The 15,515-nt window shown below is 37.4% G+C and overlaps 1 protein-coding gene across 15 annotated transcripts in view; it reads right to left on the bottom strand.

Annotated features, from left to right (window-relative positions):
• LOC140228490 (CUGBP Elav-like family member 1-A) overlaps positions 1–15,515 on the bottom strand; it is a 135,377-nt gene that overhangs the window by 30,431 nt on the left and 89,431 nt on the right. For 13 of the 15 annotated variants that reach the window (XM_072308707.1, XM_072308716.1, XM_072308714.1 and 10 more), the window contains 4 exons: positions 11,129–11,183; positions 2,937–3,068; positions 2,172–2,251; positions 511–669 (listed from right to left, as the gene is read on the bottom strand). In XM_072308707.1, coding sequence (XP_072164808.1) covers positions 511–669; positions 2,172–2,251; positions 2,937–3,068; positions 11,129–11,183 — 426 coding nt within the window. The remainder of the gene's footprint in view (positions 1–510; positions 670–2,171; positions 2,252–2,936; positions 3,069–11,128; positions 11,184–15,515) is intronic. The other 2 variants (XM_072308709.1, XM_072308720.1) reach the window with 1 other exon arrangement.

Genomic DNA, 15,515 nt, shown 5'->3' with positions numbered 1-15,515 from the left:
CAAACATTCATATGGAATAAAGACCTGGTAGCATGGATAGACATGGGTGGCCCAATTGAATGAATATTTCTTCCCTGTCCACTGGGGTACATTCAGTAACTACAAATAGCACTTGTCAGTGAATATGTGCATCGAATCGTATACACGTCGGTAACAGTCAACTGTAGTTGAGATTCTTCGGTTGTATGTATATTTACATAGAGATCAGGGATAAAGCTGTACAGAGTTCATTACGGGGATTCTCAAATATGTCGGAGACAGGCCAGCCTTCCCACTCCTTAGTATCCCAATGCTACCAGGTCTTTAATGATGACTTACAACTCTCTACTTAACAATTCTAAAGATGGATGACTGGAGAAGAGCATGATGTCTTGAAGCAAAACCAGCTAAAGGGCATATCACATGAAACAGTACAAACTGGAAGTCCAAAAGATGTAAGTAGAGCAGCAAAGCTACTGCTACCCTCCCATCTTCACTTGTTGGTTTAGCCACCAGGGGTGAGATACTTACAAATAGGTAGGGGTTGTTGAGGCTGTTGAGCCCACTGCTGAGGCCTGCCATTTGTAATAGGTTGTTGTGGAACATCTGCTGTGCCATCTGATGTAGCTTCTTCTGCTCTTTCTCCTTCTGTGTGTCGGCAAACTTCACAACCAGCTTTGACGTGCAACCCTGAAACATACATCAGCATGAGAGAGGCGATAATTACATGGCTCTTTTGCTTGAACATGTTTTATCTTTCTTTGATGTCCTCTTTCTGTCTTTCCTCATAATGTGTTTTTTTCTTTCTTCACCTTCTCTTTCTGTTTTTCCTCAAGTTATTATCATTTTCTTCCATCTTCTGTCATTGTTCTTCTTAATTTTTGTCTGTGATGGTCATTGGGGAATTGTCCCCAGGGTAGTGGTTCTTGGAAGGGGGTAGTTGTTCCAGGATCATATTTGGGTTGGGGATGGGAGTTATTGTCACTGTGGTAACTGTCCTAGGGGTTAATTGTCCTAAGGGGTAGTTGACCTGGGTAATGATGTGTGGGGAAGGGATATGTCCTGGTGTGCAGGGAAACTTTTGTATGGGTATACTAAGATATATCACAGACAATACTTATTTCATTTTCACTTTGATGATTGGTTTGGAAGTCTGAAATTTTACTTGCTTACATCAGAATCAGATTTTGCATATTTATTGGGGGTTGCGCTCAAACAGAACGAATGAGCATGTTACTCTCTGAAATGTACTATCACTGATCAGTTTAATAAAGAAGTTATTTTATACTGCCAATGTTGTGCAGAGTACTTCATTAGACAACTAAAATTACAACTCTGTGACAGATAACACCAGACTTTAACGCATTAGCTGATGTGCTTTGCTCACAAAGAAAATGATGTGTTCAGAACTGCATGTCAACAGTAACTCCTCTCCAGAAAAAATGCAAACCCTACATATGAGGATACTGTGTACACATTGTATGTAAATCCCTACGATAACGATCACATTTTCTTACGTATTTAGCATAATCCTTATCTTACAACAGCACAGCCATATGTATTAAGAGTACGACACATGCTGCTTCCTCAGTGGCACAGAGCAGGTAATGGCATACATCACTTACTTTCAAGAAAAATTTTATAACAGTTGAATCTGATGACAATAAAAGTAGTAATTTGGGAAGTGAGACTTGCATACTGTTACTTAAATATCTGAAGAGGACCTACATTCATATGATAAAGCAGCAAAACCCTTCATGCTCAAGATTTCATACATTTTAAAGAGCAAGGGCACACAGCCTTTTCAGCATGAGTCTGCGTTGTATGCAAAGACAATGCCGATACCACTCCAGGATGGCCTCTTCATACTTGTCATCTTTGGAAGCATGAGATATGCAATCAACTCATCACCTCTAAGTGTGAATAAATCAAACACAGATAATATATTCACCCCTAGGCAATAATGCAACTGGCTGAGACCTCACATGGCCTACATTAATACTGAAACACAGACACTGTAGGATTGCAAATGAGGAACCATTTCACAGACAGCTTCTCTAGTAAATGAAAGTCTGTGACACTGAAAATGATTTCTGGTAACAAAATCAATATTGGGTAAATCACAACAGACAGAAAAAAGGAAAAATAATGCAGAGGTGTTGCTGTTTCAGGAAAGGTTGTCCAGTACTTACGTCCATAATCCTTGATTGGTGCATAGCTCTTATTGCATTTAGGGCCATTTGCCTCGTTGAAAATGTTACAAAGGCACATCCTGGAAATAAAATAAGCAAGAGAACATTGACAAACTATGAATATTGGTATAAAGTGAGCACCATTGGCTAATCTTGACTGCCAGAACATAGTAATATTCACAAAAATGGATATATCTATACTAGAAAAATATCAACCGAAACAGAGAAGCATATCATTAGAAATTAAATAATAACCTTCTTGAGGCTTACAAAGAGGTGTCTACAACGTGCACCAAAGTTGGTAAAACTACGTAAAATTTAAGTCTTGCACCATCTTGAATTAGAACCCAGTGGTGGCAAGACTTGTTTCATATCGAGGCATATCATATTAAACTTGTATTCCTCGGAAGATAAGAATTAGCTTGTTTCTCATTTTTCTCATAACCATTTCAAACACATACGGTAAAAGTGGAAATTTTCATGCATTTCGCGCAACCAGAGACTAGTGCAAAAATAAAAGCATGCAAATATTTTTGCTTGCCATAATATGTTCCAATAGCTGATGTCTTGATTCTGCGGAATTAAAAACACGCGAAACTCTTCTTATCCGGCCGAGCGCGAAAAATAAGTTGCACAAAAATATCGGCTTTTACAGTATATAATTTGTGTTATCTTTCCATTTTTTTTTTCAGAGCCTGTCACCACATTTGCAGGCCTTGTCCCAGACATACTTGTCACACAACACATACCAAATTCTCAGCATACCTTTGTGTCCACCCATCTGGTCCCTTAGTATGTGGCACTCTTCAATGTGACCGAAGGGGGCGAACATCACCCTGACGTCATTTTCGTCACACTTCTTGGACAGCATACCCACAAACAGTTTCCGCTCTTCAACTGCACACAGTAGATCCGGAGAGGTAAGTTATGATGGCAAGAGAGACAAGGCACATTATGTCCGGTTTGAATATCAAGTTAAGAAACAGGGTAAAGTATCATGACTTTTAAAAAACAAAGAGGTGATTGATCAGGACAATGTGTATCAGGAAATGAAAGTTAGTACAAATATGAACACAGTGTAAATATGTAGAAAAAGAATACAGAAAGGAATGCTGTTCCATGGGAAACCAAGATTACTTCAGATGTTAAAGTTGTGCACAATACTTGGACTTGCAAAATGAGGATCTTCAAACAGACTTATCATCATCATTGTCACCATGAAACCTTCCTTAGACCACTGACAAACCTAACAGAGAACTGGCAGTGCAGGATTGAGTGAGAAATGAAGGGATTTCAGCAGCAAATACGATCCCACAGCAAACACTACTACTAGGGACTTAAGGTCAGGATTATGAATCATATTCAGTACATCACTTTTCCTGCTTTCTCTTTCTTGTGGTATTCACGTGACATTGTTAGTGCTTACCTAATGCCAAACAGAGAGGGAAGATAAGCCTTACAGCAGTAGAATTTTATGGAACATATATTTAATATCTTATTTTCATTGTCATAATCACAACTAAAACCTGTTTAACTGGGATATATTTTGGCTGAGATGTCCAAAATCCATGTCCCTCATCACTCTCTAAACATGATGGTTGCATCAAAACAACCAACCACTGATTTCGTTTTTCTGGCTGTAATTTATGTTTTGAACCACTTCCCAGATAGAGAAGACTGCCACTAGAACTGGTAAAGGTATTGGCAATTGGGACACAATTTGGGGTACCGCCAATATGCAAAGCAACATTTTGGAGCCCTAACATATTTGCAATATGGGATAGCTCGGTAACATTGTCGCTTCTGGTTGTCTAGCCTGCATCTTTATCCACATAGGATGCAATGCAATAAATGAGTAAATTTTGTTTATACTACTCTTTTCCTAACTTTGAATGTGGCATAAAAAGAGCTTACAGATTTTCAATTTGACTGATTGCTGCTACTAAAGGCACATGGTCCCGGTGGTTTAGTCAAATGGGCAATTCCACGGTAACTGACGTTACACGTAAGGATTTTCATGAAATTGTTTACCTTGTAGTTTTGTGAATGAAAGCACCTTGGGCTTGCAATTAGCATTGATGAATAAGTTCATGAGAATGAAGAAATAGGTGGAAAGTTTTTCTCTCAAACTGCATTTCTTATCACATAGCGAGTGAAAATGTGTCGGTAACTGACGTTACGGAAAAAGGACATGGGAAATTATGGTGTAGATATAAATGGAAATATCTCATGTCCCTGACTTTTAGCCTTTATGTGTTTAATATGGCAGTACACCTAGGTTCTTAGGAACAGGTGTGCAAAATAATGTGCACTTTAGTTGTCTCCTTTTACCACCATGCCAATTTCAGTGAAGGCATGACGGTAACTGACGTTACGTAACTGACGTTACGCTTACATTTGCCATAGGGTTTACACATGCAAAATCATGATTGGGAATAGCTATGTGATATTTCATAATTCTGACCATTCAGAATGATTTGGTTGATATGGAGTCATACCTTGGTTCATCAGTCATAAATACACAATGAAATGAAACAGTAGTCCATTTTCTTTGTGTTCTATGAAAACTTAAAGGTAAACATGTCAGTAACTGACGTTACGTAACTGACGTTACACATACTTTGCCGTGGGGTTTACAGAGAACTAATTTATTTGACAGGTTATTATACTGCTGCAATGTACCAGTGACAATCCCAGGCAACTACAGCAACAAATTAAAACAAAATCTAAAGACACAAATAATATTGGGTGGGCCCTTAGGGGGCACCCCCCCCCCCCCATGCCATAGCACAGTTGGGCAAAAATAATGTAAATGCACAAGAGGATATTTCTTGACATTTGTCTAAAGATTTAATTTTCATTCAACATTTATGATTACACAGAGCCATTAATAGATTAAGCAGTTCCAAGTATAAATATATTGACATGACTAAGGGCTTTTTTGTTTGTTTGTTTGTTTTTTAGTGAACAAGAAAGTTTTTATCTACAGTGTACATAGAGTGCTCCACCAATAATACCTTGTAGTACTACACAAAACATGGATATTTTTGTGCTTGAAAAAATATCAAAACATCTTCCAGGTCATGGGGAAAAAAACATGTATCAACTCATAAATATGCATAAATACAGTATGTATGAAATCTATTGTGATATATTTCTCCTTCTTTTCTTCATTTTACTCCTGATGATCTCCATCATCAATTGATTTAAATGAAAAGTGTCGCACTTTTAATATTTCTCTGTGAAGAAGAAAAATAAATGCTTTTTTGGTCAAAAGAGCGTTACTGTTTTATTCCTAGCTTGAAGTAATTTAACTGTTTTTCTTTTCCTTTTCACTGATATATCACGGCTTGCAAATACATTGGAGATCCCAAGAAATCGGACTTTGCAACGAAAGAATACTAAAATCAATATAAAAAACTCTTCCTGTTCATAATTATCATGTGTTGTATTACAAAATGTCCCTACATGAATAGAATAAAGTAATCAACAAATACACACTGTATGAACAATTTTTTTTAAAACCCAATAGAATCCTCTCTCACTTTGAGCAACATCAGTGTTAAGTTTCAAACAATAATGAGTACATGCCTTACGTACCATAATACAAGATGAGCCATGTTTACTACACCACACATTTAAGTGCAAGAGAAGAAATATATGTTTGTGCATTTGCCTTGAGGTAGAAACTTGACTAAGCTTCCTGAAAAAAAAAAAAAAATGCCAGCAAAAGCAAACATTGGTGAAGATTGTTAAACTGTTGGTATACAGCTGTGCAGAAGTTTGTTTATTTGTTTTTTATAGAAAATGTGGTTAACAAGCAATCATGTCACTGATTAGGCCTACAAACTTTGGTAGCTTTATCATCCCGTAGGACTGGGAATGTACTAATTTGAGTGCATATACTGCATGTGGCAAACTAAACTTCCAGATGATTTAACCTTAAACTTGTGGTGAATCAAAAATCGAAAGCTCAAGCCCCCCCCCCCCCAAAAAAAAGAAGATAATCATGGTATTATGAATGAATAAATGAATTTAGAAATAAAATAAAATAAAAAAATATATATCCATGGACATACCATGGTAATGACATCATTTCCTATGAAAGGAATTGCTGCTCTTTGTTGTAAGTTGACTTCCCAGATGTATTGAAATGGCCAAAAGTAAAAAAATTTGCCTCAGTTATAATTACTGTCATGGTAACTGACGTTACATACTCGCGTATGACGTTTCGGTAACTGACGTTACACATTTTGTAGTGTTCATTTTGACTCTCCAGTATGCCAAGTATCCTTATTTCTGGTATTAAAATAAAGGCATATGGGCATACATTAGAAATCCCAAGTTACATCATACAGCTCACTTCCTTTGATGAATAAACTTAAAAATTCCTTGTTTTTGGTAACTGACGTTACATCCATCATTATCAAAGTAATTAACAGTTTTTATCAAATTCTTTAAAGCTACCAGCTTTTTTTTCTATCGTGTGGTAAAAGACTTCTCTGGTAACTGCATACATATGAAAGATTGTTGTTTAGAGTACTAATAAAGTGGATATACAGAGGGTAAGTTATGCGACAATACACTCTTTTCACCATTGAGTTATAGGCACATTTTGGCAGCCATTTTGAAATTCAAAATGGCCGCTTTTATTGAAAAACATAATGATTCTTAAAACTTCAACTCAAGTACTGTCTGAAAATGTATGGTGTTTGAAACAAATATCATTTTGAATTTTTGGCACCTGTGTCCTAGTTACCGTGGAATTGCCCAAATGCGTATGCGGGTGCACGGTGCAAGTTTCCTATAGAGACCTACGCTATCGACTCCTCTTTAGCGCTTACGCTTTGGCCCATTTCCCCGAGTCCAAAGAAGTCCGATCCATTGTAGTCAGTGGTCCAATCACAGTTCGGCTCATGATTCGGCTGAGGGGATGGCAGCTTTAGCAAACTTCTTTTGTGATGTCATACTAAGAAGCACATAAACATGCTTCCTGGCATCACTACAGACTGCGTGACGTGCAGAGAAGACAACGAAGGCAATGTTACCTAGCAACACCTACGCGCTTTACTCTTGATGACAGCTCAACTTTGGCAATCTTCGTATCATGCTAACGGTGGTCGGCAGTATCATCCAACAGCGCCCTCTAACCCACCAGGACTATGCGCCTTTAAGTCATTGGTCACCACTGCGATGCTGCAATGTGTCGGTCACATAAGAAGCAAAGAAATCCTCAAAAATAGCCCTGGATGAAAGACGTGACCTGGGTTGGTTGCTTGGCAATATACCATAAGTGGTGCTTCTCCCTTGACTCGTCCCAGTCACATAATATTGGCAATGTTTACACGCTGGTCTGGCAAAGAAGATGCAGCCCAGACCAGATCCAACTTTGCTACCAAGTCATTCCACAATGCATCTGAAATAGGGCTGGCTATGAAGCAATAGTGCATCTTTCCCTTTTTAGATGCCTGAGATTTTAATAAATCTTTTACCATTCTACTTAATTTGATGTCTCTTTTATTCATGTGACCCGCCATGGCAGAAGGAGCAAAGGGTTGGAAACAGCTGAGCTGAGAAAATCAAATTTGTAATCTGATCCTCAAATTTGGTCAAAATCAATTATTTTCCCTTTTTGGTTTAGTTATATACATGTAGTGTAGTCTATTGGTTTATTTGTACAATATGTCAAAATTTTGTGACAAAGTGATGAAAGGGTAAGCACAACTTTTTATGTGTATGTAGCATGTTTACAAGGATTTGAAAAAGTTAGAAACAAGTATGAAGCTTCAAATTACCATCCTGAATAGACTCTACCCCTAGCAACAATGGGAGCATTCTCATTGGTTAATTCACTGCTTGCTCTTAACCAAAGCTGAAAGCTCGCACTAACGCCCTTTAGATTGTATGAGCTACAAGTTCATTTCTGGGTTTTTTAACGTGTTTTGTCTACCTTGTTCCTGCTGCATTGCTACCATGCTCTTGGTGTAGTTACATTGTAGATACAGATAGATACAGACTTGATAAAGCTGCGTCCTTAATACCATTCCTTTCTGTGCAGGTCATTATCTTTTCAAAGTGAAGTCTTTAATTCCTTCATCTTTCTGGTTTTCTGTTTTGGTTTTTTACTGTAGCCCAAACAAACAAAGCTGTAGGAGAGTCATCCTGTTGGAACCTTGGCCATGGATGCACGAACAAGACTCCACAAAGCTGGCAAATAGGCAAAATCTATGACAACAGAGTTTATTCACATGACTAAAAAATTGGTGCCCACTGAAATATGGTCTGTCTTCAAATGGCAGCTCTTGATTGCAAAGAAATTTAGAAGATGAAGAGAAAAGTAACCAATATTTTAATTTCACTCCATGTTTTGATGAGAGGCAATTTCTGATGCCCATCCATCAAAGGTGTTATCTGCTTGCTCGGACTTCTATCATGCCAGTTCATTCACTTATGTCTTCATTTATAATATCTACAGTATATGAAGTCATAACTGCAGGGAATTTCTCATTCTCTACCATAATGTGTAAAGTATGTATTGCTGAATCTGATTATGTTGCATGAATACTGTTTTTGCAATAATTTCACATTTCTATCATGAATGTGAATAAATAAATGGTCTCAATATTCATTTCACTAAAGCTACATGCAGCTGAAATTTGAAGCCAAATGACACATGTTATTGAAAAAACAAGGGAGGGTGATAAGTGTAAAAATATTTTGGCAGGGGCTTGGACAGTGTATGCTTACTAAAACCTACCACCAGACCTTTACTTGAACAAGAGAAGCCAGAGCATGCATATAAATATGTCATATTGTTTGTGCTCCTAGAGCATCTAGATAATAGAAAGCTAAACACACATTTACTATGCTGGTTTGAGGGGGGAAAATGTAGAAATGGTGTACTCACTAAATAGGTATACCTTTTATATGCGATTTAAAATACATAATGACTAACAATTAATAACTTCAGTGGGAAATTGTTCTAGCATCTCTGCCAAGTAAACATGATTTGTGAGTGTGTGCTGTGCGTTTGTTTGCTTTGATTTTTTTTTTCTAAGTCTATAGAAGGTAAATGCATCCCTCTGACAAGTAGGATAATTACAGATGAGACTGTTTTCTCAATGCATGTAGACAAGAAAACTATGCAGGTGTCTTTCTGGAAACACTAATATCCAGGACCACTCTACATGCTCTCCTTAGACCCCTGATATCTCAGTAAAGGAGCATTTTTATGACTTGTTTTATGTATAAAAATAAAGCAAAGAAATAAGGAAATAATGTCATGTCATTGTCAAAGAATCTGCCATTTTTGGATCCTTTTTTTTTTCTTTAGTAGCGAGTCACATATAAATGATATAAATGAGGAGAGGCTTTTCACTGGAGTAGCCTCAGCAGAATATTAGAATCCATCATCTCATCTAACATTCACAAACATATACAACATAGTGCAAGCATTTGACTGGGAAATCAAAGGAAATTGAAGCAAACTTTATTTCTCTCGCAAGCCAGAAAAAACCTTGGGCCTAACATTGACACAAACTGATTCTGATGCCAGGACCACAATAGAATTTTGAAGACATCTGCTTGAATCATAACTTGGTGCTATGCCGACAGTGAGGTATGGTAGGATAGAGTTCTGACACGCTGGAATTGGGGGAACTTGCCAAAGAGTACTGCAGCCTCTACTATCTGAAGCATTAGTCCACTGTTATCCCATGAACAAAATCTTCATGGGTATGAATGGAATGAAGTGAATGTGAAGGCCCGAATTCATACTCTGTGAGCTGGAAGACTCGATTTCTGTCTAGGGTAAACATGGCTCCAGAATTTCTGTGCTATGCATCTAGAGTCAAGCACACTCTGCCAGCACTTGACACATTTTTTGAATGTTGAGTCATGATGTGATATCATTTCCTAGAACTAACGACTCCATACAGGGTGAAAACAGGTTGACATTTAGCTGTGTCGTTGTAAGGATAGACAAGGTGTAGATGAAGTGAGTGCGCAATGCCATTAAGAGTACAGTCCCATCCATATGAACCTGTATTTGAAGAGTTTTATCGCAAAATGAGCTAACTCCATTCATGTTAGGTTGAAATATTTGTGTTTAAAGTCACTAAAAAAAAGGAAATTATAAGAAAATACAGGATACTTTTAATCATAATGTCTAGAATATTCCTTGTTATGTCACAAGCGATTATTACTCGAAAAGTTGAACTTTGCTCTATCTGACGATGGACTTGCTTTGAAATGTTTAAAAATGGCACTTAGCTCATTTTGCAAAGAACTCGTCATTTGTACTTCAAATGCAGTATGGAAGAGTAGGGGCTTTATGAATAAAATAAGAATTAATATTTTGTTAAATGAGATCAGATAAATTGATTAAAATTGTGACTTTTTGACAAGGGTATGCACACTTATTTACATAAATAAGCTTGTTTTATTTAAATTTCCTATATCAATCATTGGAGGCACACACCTTTACAAAGTGCATTCCAAGAGTCCAAATTTTCCTCAGGTGTTGACTGCGTGAACACTTATATTTCACCATAGACAAAATATGGCATTGAACATAAGCATTTTTCTTAACAGTCACCTACACTGTCTGTAAAAATACACAGGTATGTGTTAAAATTGAGGATAAACAATTAGTGAACATATGATGGAATATAAGACCATTAAAAACAGCAAAAAAAAAGTTTTGGCTAGGACACTATTAGCATTTATAGCCTACTGATGTCTTACTCTAAACTAGTGGGCTGACACTAGATTGATACAGATACATTATACATGTCTTATTTCTCAAAAACACAACCTATTAAAGAGACCAACTTTTGATTTAAAACTGATTAAATGGGGGGGGGGGGGGGAGGGGCACTCTGACATATTTGATATCATGTAGCTTTCAACAATGCAGTGGTAGCAATAGACGTGTTTCTACTCCCACCACCACTTACCATTGTAGTTCCTACCTTCACAATCAGCTGGCTTCATCTGGATTGGATGCCTCGCCTGTGGAATGTTGTGAGGGGTGAGAGAGAGAGAGGGTGGGATTTGAAAAGAGAGAGGAAAATGATATCGGTTAAAATGATGAAATACAGGAATTTTTAAAAACACAAAATTGTTGCATTTACAATCACAAGACTGCAAATTATTCACATTCATCAATGTCCACAAAGTTTGAATCCTGTAAATGATGCCATCACCTCAGAACCTATGACATTTCTACTGAGAACTGTCAATGTTACGACTACAACTGTATCAACTGAAAGAAAAGTTGAAAATATACATAGGAGAATGCAAATATTTGACAACTTGATTTCATGTTCTTTTGCAGGCATTCTTTTTTTTTTTTTGAACACATTACTAGTGAACCACCTTTGGTTGCTCATAAAATTTTAGGCACTGGACAAATTTGTTTGAATAAGATGTAAGTACTCCCACAGAGGCAAGTTGTCATGACAGAACATACATCAGAGAAACCAAGAAGTAGTGACATTCTAAGCCAATTCTACAGTGTAACATGTCTTCAGGTGTCACAAACAAGCTTGTCACAGCATAGCACATAATGAGGGCAGCAGACCTGATTAGCAAACTACAAATTGGGAATAATGAGAAGTGGTCTCTGTCCTCCTTGAAGACGTGGGTTGATGCCGTGCAAGAGAGCTATGGGTGAGAGTTATTTCTGTAAACCATTACTAGTGCTCATGTAGCATGTCCTCTGAACACATCTATCCTCTCAATTCTAATTTTGTGCAAAACACAGGGTATCACACAAAAATACTCAGTCACAACTTGAGTAACCACAAATATCATTCCTCATAAAATTGTGTACAGTTATATACAGATTATCATACAGAGTAAATGGAGGAAATACCAGAAAATATTTTTATGTCTTACTGTCTAAGCAAGTGGCAAAGTAAGTGGTACTTGGAACAAGGCTATTCTGAGATATATGAAGCCAAAATGGAAAAATGGATCAATCTATAGACGAAGGCTTTTATCTTAAAAGATACTGGTCAATTATCTGGCCATCAAATCAGCCAAAGTATCCTCCCCCCCCCCCCCCAATTTGTAGAGTTTGATATAGCTGGTCACATCCACGGCAAGATATATACATACTACCCTGCATTCTTCTTGGCCTTATTTTTTTGGAAATGCAAAACAAACAAAACTAAGCAAAAAGAGACAGTAATGTTTTGTCTTTTCATTTTCTACATATATTTGGGGTCACAGTTGAATTTTCAGTAGTTTAGTCCATCACTTGTGCTTCATACATTCAGTATATTTCGTGACATGTGATGCTGCACATCTAGTCATACTGACTTTGTAAATGAATTGTAAAGACTAAAGGGTTCAGAGAGCATGTTTCATGAGCACTATTGATGGTTTCTAAAAACAGCTCACATCCATTGCTGGCTCACACAACAACAACAACAACAACAACTTACACCTGCTTTTAGAGGACAAAGAATAGAACAATTTCTCATCACCAAGATTTACTTGTTGGAAACTACTATGAGAAAGAGGAACAATGTGACCAGTTCTCATTGAAAGCCATTGACGGCAGTTGCATAAATTATGAAATGTGGTGACATATACTGGTGGACGCAGGGATATAGGGTATACAGGAAGGATAGGTGTGTGTGTGTGTGTATGTGTGTGTGTTTTACACACACGTGTGCAAGCATGTGTAGACAAGAAAATATGATGGAAAAAGAAGAGAAAAAGAAAGAGAGAAAAGACACAAGAAGAGACTGAGATCCGGCTGTGTTGATACATAAGCTGATTGCGTCTGACTGCATTATGAGCAATCGCCCAGGATTTGAAATGTCATGCCATATTTGCCTTGGCCAGTGATTGGAGTGATGAGCACACCAGGTAGGCGGTGGCTGTTTGGAGCAGCATCACCTTCTGAATACTGATGGAGCCTGGAGGGGCCCTGAGGTCTCTCATAGCACTCAAAGTTCATCACTAAAATCAACCAATGTAAACTTGTGTAGGCTCATCTCTGTATGAAGCAGGCATTAGAGGTATGGGTATCTCTAACACAATCTGTACCGGAGACATGACTAATTTATGCAGATGTAAGCTTTCCTCATATATGTGGACATAGAGTATGTAGATGTTGTATACAAGGACATTATGGTTGTATACAATGTATATTAGCATATATAATCACTGAAGACGTAAAAGCAACTCCTCAAAATTTAGCATACACAACTAAAACGACTAAAACATCTGACAGAACTACTTCAATGTACTTCAATTGAAAACAGGAAAAAAAAAAAGACTGTCTAACAGAAAATGGTATCCATTACAAAATTGATGAATGGAACCTTCTCTTCTGTGTGTGTGTGTGTGTGTGTGTACAATATATTCCCTCACACAGCCAAATTTGATTGCTACACTGTACTTGACCTTTACATACACAGTCTTTGCCTACCATGAAATGTGAATCAGATCAAAGACACACATATATCTGACACACATCCCAAATGTTCATGTTAGCATCACCATGGAAATAGGGATGAACACACATGATTAAGGAATAGTATCACAACCCAATAAAATCTTTCTTAGATATGAAGATGGTAGGGAGTGCTCTAACAGACTGACAGAGTATTATAATCATGACATTTCAACTCCTACCATCTGCAATTATTGTCACCAGGAAGTCAATAAAATGCCAACATGAAAGTGCCATGCCACACTGATAAATCTGCAGAGTGCCAGAGATTGATGCTCGATGTCTGCCATGATATTTGATAGACTGTACATATATACTGTGGCACAGAACAGATAAAGGGCTATTTTTAGCTGTGCACAGCTCCGAATTCCACGTTGCATGTGTCAAACCTTGCCTGGTCTGTTTGTATAGCAGGCATTCCTTACCCATGCTAATGGCATCAGAACAGGGCTGGGAATTGCATCAATACCAAGGAAGCACGGCAGACATGAGATGAGGTGGGAGCTTACCAGTTAGCATGGTTGAAGAACAAAGCAACAATAACAAATACAGGCAAATAAAGTTCTAGGAAAGGTAGCTTGGAGATGAGAACAAAAAGAGACTGAAAGAAAGACAGTCAAATGCAGCAAGAACTAACTATGCATCTAGAATGGGAAGTCATAGTGGGTAGTGTGCATGAGGTCAAGGAAAAGGTATGAAAGTATATTATAAGAGTGTTTGCAGTGCAGAAAAAAATACATGCAAAACAGTTCCTTTCATTGAAACATCAATAAAATAATAGAAAAACGAGTGACCAGTAAACCAAACCTGAACAAATAGCACACATCTTTAAATCTACATGGTGTACATTCACATCCTAACAACTGCCATTTCATGAGCAGCTTAAATGTAGCCTACAATGTACATGTGACCATGACACCATTTGTACTCTACTTCACATTTGGTTTGGCCTTCATGACCGTGTTACACGGAGTGACTGCAACTTTTTCCACATTGGAGGATATACAAGAACAATCTGTCCACACATATCACTTCACCAGATGAAAATGGGGGTTGAGGGATTACAGTAGATTAGATGTAGACTTGTATATCATAAAGCTTCAAATTGTAAGAATCTATCATCTGTAGTACAATGTATGATACAGAGCAAGAAAAACACCTAGAAACAGAAGCACCCAGAAAAGCCTGTTCCACGTACGGTAAACCTGGTAGTCATGAATAGCTTACTACGGGTACAGCAGAATGGACTGGAAGAAACAGAGAAATTTAAAAGCCATATCATCTTACTAAGATATGAAACTCCTGACAGCTGTGGTAAACAGCATCTACTAGCCTTTGCTTTTAAAGATCTCAGCCACCAGGAAAACACAACACATCATCTTGCCCTGTGCTGTGTAAATTCATATTTGGGAAAAAGAAATATAACAACACATTCCATGTTGTGCCATTAATAAGCTCTTTTTCTTTTTTGAATTCCTTTGTACACACACATTTTTATCTCTTGTCTGTTCAAATGAATCCTTGATATCACTGTACTGCTGAAGGCTAAGCATGTTTCTTCTTTTTTCTTATAAATTATTACAATTAGTTACTTACTTCAGTGATTGCCTATAGTATACACCTTTTTTAAGTTTGTACATTTCTGCTTGTCCCTTATGTTGTTTGCATACAACTTATGAAAGTGCATAACAAAAAACTAATACTAAAACAACTAATATCCATTCTGCATTGCCTTTATCTCACAGAAAATGCAGAGATGACCCACACACACAGATATCTACAAACTTTAGTCATACCCTCAGTTCCTAAAGAGGTGCTAACAAAATTTTGATAAACATTACATAAATATCTTTGAATCTTCACTTTGACCAACT

This window comes from Diadema setosum, chromosome 5 (assembly GCF_964275005.1).
Source record: "Diadema setosum chromosome 5, eeDiaSeto1, whole genome shotgun sequence".
Taxonomy (NCBI): Eukaryota; Metazoa; Echinodermata; class Echinoidea; order Diadematoida; family Diadematidae; genus Diadema; species Diadema setosum.
The sequence above is the reverse complement of the archived record's forward strand: the minus strand, read 5'-3'. Positions and strand labels throughout refer to the sequence as shown.